We start from the raw sequence: 5109 nt of genomic DNA on the forward strand, positions 1-5109 counted from the left end.
TGACCTTCCAGCTCTCAGAGGACCTTCAGAGCAGGTCAAGGGAGCCGATTAGGTCCAACTGTCAAGCCTTAACCACTCAGCCTTCCCTTTCAGGATAAATGACAGTTTGCCATCATCCACTCAATGGTACTCACCTAATATTCATATCACTGGACTATGGAAGTAAGTAAGAACACGTGGGGGGGGAAAGCACCACAGAAAAGCCCCAGTGGACCAGAAATTGAGAACTGTTTTACTATGAGGTGACAGTATGCTGTCACACAGTATATTACAGGAATAGAAAAACCACACCAGCAACAACAACAGAGGTGTGGAAGAAGGAGGGGAGGATGAATATAAAGACGACAGACACATTTTAGTTCAGTTTGCCGTTCTTCCAGCAGTGATGGAGGAAACTGAACTCTGCTTTCAACAACTCTTTAACACCTCCTGCATGAGGCCCAGGCGTCCACACTTTGAGATCATGCTGACTTATATTTTGCTGTCCTTCATTTCTCTGCTTACTGTGATTCTTAACCTGTCGGTCATCATCTCCGTCTCACATTTCAGGTAGAAAGATATCAAACTGAATTGATCTCAAGCAGTAAGAAAGACATTTCTTTTCACAGATAGTATTTCTTTTCTTTTTAAGCCTCTGCACTATATACTTCAATTTGAATAACACTTGATAGAGAAAACTAAATATAAAATATTGTGTTTTCTCTCCCTATTCAGGCAGCTCCACAGCCCCACCAACCTCCTGCTCCTTTCTCTGGCTGTCGCTGATTTCTGTGTGGGCCTCCTCTTGTTCTTCCAAATTGTGCTGATAGATGGCTGCTGGTTCCTCGGTGACATCATGTGCACTCTGTATCAATACCTAGCATATGTCATCACCTCGGCCTCCATAGGAACCATGGTGATCATATTTGTTGATCGATATTTGGCTATTTGTTACCCTCTGCATTACTCCACCAAGATCACACAACAAAGAGTTAAAATTGTTGTCTGTTTGTGTTGGATCTGTTCTGTCATCTTTCAAAGTCTGATTCTGATGGATAACCTGGAGCAACCAGGCAGGTATAACTCTTGCATTGGAGAGTGTGTCTTTGTCATTAATTACATCGCAGGACTTGTTGATGTTACTTTTTCCTTTATTGTTCCCTTTACTGTGATTGTAGTTTTGTATCTGAGAGTGTTTGTGGTGGCTGTGTCTCAGGCTCGTGCCATGAGGTCTCAGCTTGCAGTCACTCACCAGCGATCAGTAACAGTAACTGCAAAGAAATCGGAGCTGAAAGCAGCCTGGACTCTTGGTATTGTTGTTGTTGTGTTTCTTATATGTATGTGTCCATATTACTGTGTGGCTCTCACAGGCCAAGACAGCTTGCCAAGTGCTTCATCACTGACATTTGTTCTATGCTTAGCCTACTTTAACTCATGTCTGAACCCCATTATATATGTCTTTTTCTACCCCTGGTTCAGAAAATCTATAAAAGTCATTGTTACTCTTCAGATACTGCAGCCTGACTCTTCTAAAGTCACCATGCGTTAGACCAAGATTTTGAAACTCTTCATCACACACAAACAAACACACACACACACATGCGCACACACACACACACACATGCACGCGCGCGCGCACACAAACACACACACAAATAAATAAACTACTCACAACTAATAAAGTACTCATTGGTTTTCTTATATGTTTTGAAAAGACCCAAAGCCGAAGTCCTTTACAATGACAGCTGCATTTTTTCTTGTTGATGATTCTTTAAATAATAGATGAAGTAATGTGAACAGAGTGGAAAAAAGCCTTTGTAGTGCATATGTAGTATGTCTTTACATTTTTATGTTAGGCTAACAAACATAGAGTACTGTTCATTTTCACTTGTTTGCCCAAAGCACAAAATGTTTAATTAATGTGTAGTTAACACATTTTTACTCTTTTACTGTGCACTATTTTTTGTAGTCACCGTAGAAAAAAATGTATGCACATATAAGTAGTGTGTTGCTGCGTTGTGTCTGACAGTGAAAAGCAAAAAGATAGACCTCCAAGCAAATAACTTGCCCACTCCAGCTCCCATAACGAAATATAAACAGGTGGGACAAGAGTTAGCTCAGCCCACTACAACTTCCAAGCTTGCAGGACTTATCTGTTCATGCTAACATTAGCAGTGCCTATACACATCCGTGGCAGACATTCAATTCAGTTTTATTTATATAGCACCAAATCACAACAGCAGTCGCCTCAAGACACTTTATATTGTACAGTAGACCCTACAATAATAGATACAGAGAAAAACCCAACAATCACATGACCCCCTATCAGAGATGGGCAGTAATGCGTTACTTGTAACGCGTTACTGTAATCTGATTACTTTTTTCAAGTAACGAGTAAAGTAAGGGATTACTATTGCAAAAACGGTAATTAGATTACCGTTACTTTCCCGTAGGAACGCTGCCTCACTGCATTACTAAAACCGTGATTTTTTGCGAGAATGTCTCACGACAGTGACGTAAGCGAGTGCGCCGTTAGTGACAACAGCTGTGTGCAGATCAACAATGGATCACATATCGATTGTGGGAGAGAGTATGAGCGTGCAGCGTTTAAAGCGTGGAAGTACTGACCTTATTTTGAGTTTGATTCCATAAAAAGTGACAAAAACATTAGCGTCCAACGTGCATGGGAAGAAAACTTCTTTTTACAGCGAAAAACCCCCCTAAACTTCCAAGCAAGCACTGAGTGCGCAACGACATAATGGGAAATTCACAGAGAAACTCGTGGATTCTTCAACTGACCGCGGCACACCTGCACCAGGGTAAACCTCCGCCTACGCCAGTCCTGCTTTACAGGTGAAAATAGAGCAACAGGACCGCTGAGTCTTTGACTTTATTTATTTTCTGCTGTGTTTTACTTGCATCTATTTGAAAGAGTGAGTGTAAACACAAAAAATATTTTATTTTATGTGCTGGAATGTGTAGAAAATAGGTTTAAATGTTAAACTAATTTATTCAAGTCAGAGAATGTTGCATATAATTAAATTTTTGCTTGATGCATAAAGTTAAAAGATTAAAACTGATAAAACAAGTTAAAAAAAAGAGACTTTTCCATTTGATTACATTTTGTATGATGGATTATGCAGAAAAAGTAGAATTGGGCTGAAAGATCTATCACTTTATCACCTCTTCAGGTTGTAAATCGTGTTTTTAAAAAGTAACTAAGTAACTAAGTAATTAATTACTTTTGAAAATAAGTAATCAGTAAAGTAACGGGATTACTTTTTTGGGGAGGTAATCAGTAATTAGTTACTGATTACTTTTTTCAAGTAACTTGACCAACACTGCCCCCTATGAGCAAGCACTTTGGCGACAGTTGGAAGGAAAAACTCCCTTTTAACAGGAAAAAACCTCCAGCAGAACCAGGCTCAGGGAGGGGCGGGGCCATCTGCTGTGATTGGTTGGGGTGAGAGAAGGAAGACAGGATAAAGACATGCTGTGGAAGAGAGACACAGATTAATAACAGGTATGATTCAATGCAAAGAGATCTATTAATACATAGTGAGTGAGAAAGGTGACTGGAAAGGAAAAACTCAATGCGTCATGGGAATCCCCGGCAGCCTACGTCTATTTAAATACTCTAGGAACAACAAGTAGGCCTGCAGAGCGAGAGCGAAGTGCTCTAATAGGGTGATATAGTACAATAAGGTCATTAAGATAAGATGGGGCCTGATTATGTAAGACCTTGTATGTGAGGAGCAGGATTTTGAATTAACTGAAGGCTTTTCAGTGAGTTTTTAGGACATCCTGATAATAATGAATTACAGTCGTCCAGCCTGGAAGTAATAAATACATGAACTAGTTTTTCAGCGTCACTAAGAGACAGGATATTTTAGAGATGTTGCACAAATGGAAGAAAGCAGTCTTACATATTTGTTTAATATATGCGTTGAAGGACATGTCCTGGTCAAAAATGACTCCAAGGTTCCTCACAGTGTTACTGGAGGCCAAGGTAATGCCATCCAGAGTAAGAATCTGCTTAGATACCATATTTCTAAGCTTTTCAGGGCCGAGTACAATAACCTCAGTTTGATCTGAATTAAGAAGCAGAAAGTTAGCGGCCATCCAGGTCTTTATGTCTTTAAGACATTCCTGCAGTTTAACTCATTGGTGTGTGTTATCTGGCTTCATGGACAGATAGAGCTGGGTGTCATCTGCATAGCAGTGTAAATGTATGCTATGTCTTCTAATGATACTGCCTAAGGAAAGCATGTATAATGTAAACAGAATTGGTCCTAGCACTGAACCCTGTGGAACTCCATAATTAACCTCAGTGTGTGAAGAGGACTCTCCATTTACATGACAAACTGGAGTCTAATAGATAGATATGATACAAACCACTGCAGCACAGTACCTGTAATACCTACAGCATGTTCTAATCGCTCTAATAGGATATTATGGTCGACAGTATCGAACGCTGCACTGAGGTCTAGCAGGACAAGCACAGAGATGAGTCCACTGTCAGAGGCCATAAGAAGATCATTTGTAACCTTCACTAAAGCTGTTTCTGTGCTGTGATGAGCTCTGAAACCTGACTGAAACTCTTCAAATAAGCCATTCCTCTGCAGATGATCTGTTAGGTGTTTGACAACTACTCTTTCAAGGATGTTTGATATGAAAGGAAGGTTGGAGATTGGCCTATAATTAGCTAAGACTGCTGGGTCTAGAGATGCTTTTTGAGTAAAGGTTTAACTACAGCCAGCTTGAAGGCCTGTGGTACATAGCTGATTATTAGCGATAGATTGATCATATTTAAGGTCGAAGAATTAATTAATGGCAGGATTTCTTTGAGCAGTTTTGTAGGAATGGTGTAACCCATATCACCTACGCATTGTCACATGACCCACGTCAGCTGATTTGAGGCCCCTCTCCTGATTTGCTCCTTCCACGTCGTGGCAAGTATGAAAACTGGCTGTGGAGGGATACTTTCGGGTTCGACCTCTTCTGTGGCTGTAAGCTGATGGCGTTTAGAACGGCGTTGGAAAACAAAGCGTTTTCTCCCCTCCATTCGTCTATAAAATTGTATCACCTCAGCAGTAAGTGTCCTTAACATCTACCAAAAGCAACCTTTTA

At 40.4% G+C, this 5109-nt stretch overlaps 1 protein-coding gene across 1 annotated transcript; it reads left to right on the top strand.

Annotated features, from left to right (window-relative positions):
• Positions 1–379: 379 nt before the first annotated feature.
• Positions 380–1528, top strand: LOC146615545 (trace amine-associated receptor 4-like). The gene is made up of 2 exons (XM_085373756.1): positions 380–549; positions 715–1528. Exons 1-2 carry the CDS (start codon positions 386–388, stop codon positions 1526–1528), a joined length of 978 nt encoding a protein of 325 aa, XP_085229882.1. The 5' UTR covers positions 380–385.
• Positions 1529–5109: the final 3581 nt, after the last annotated feature.

Source organism: Diplotaxodon limnothrissa, linkage group LG16 (genome assembly GCF_057381915.1).
Source record: "Diplotaxodon limnothrissa isolate DT_005_m linkage group LG16, D_limnothrissa_male_GT1.1, whole genome shotgun sequence".
Classification (NCBI taxonomy): domain Eukaryota; kingdom Metazoa; phylum Chordata; class Actinopteri; order Cichliformes; family Cichlidae; genus Diplotaxodon; species Diplotaxodon limnothrissa.

What these genes read in the sequence shown, in the direction of transcription:
- LOC146615545 (XM_085373756.1), top strand. Translation starts at nt 386, where the DNA reads ATGGAGGAAACTGAACTCTGCTTTCAACAACTCTTTAACACCTCCTGC. An exon ending in ATCTCCGTCTCACATTTCAG is followed by an intron (nt 550 to 714) that starts GTAGAAAGATAT and finishes CTCCCTATTCAG; the next exon opens with GCAGCTCCACAGCCCCACCA.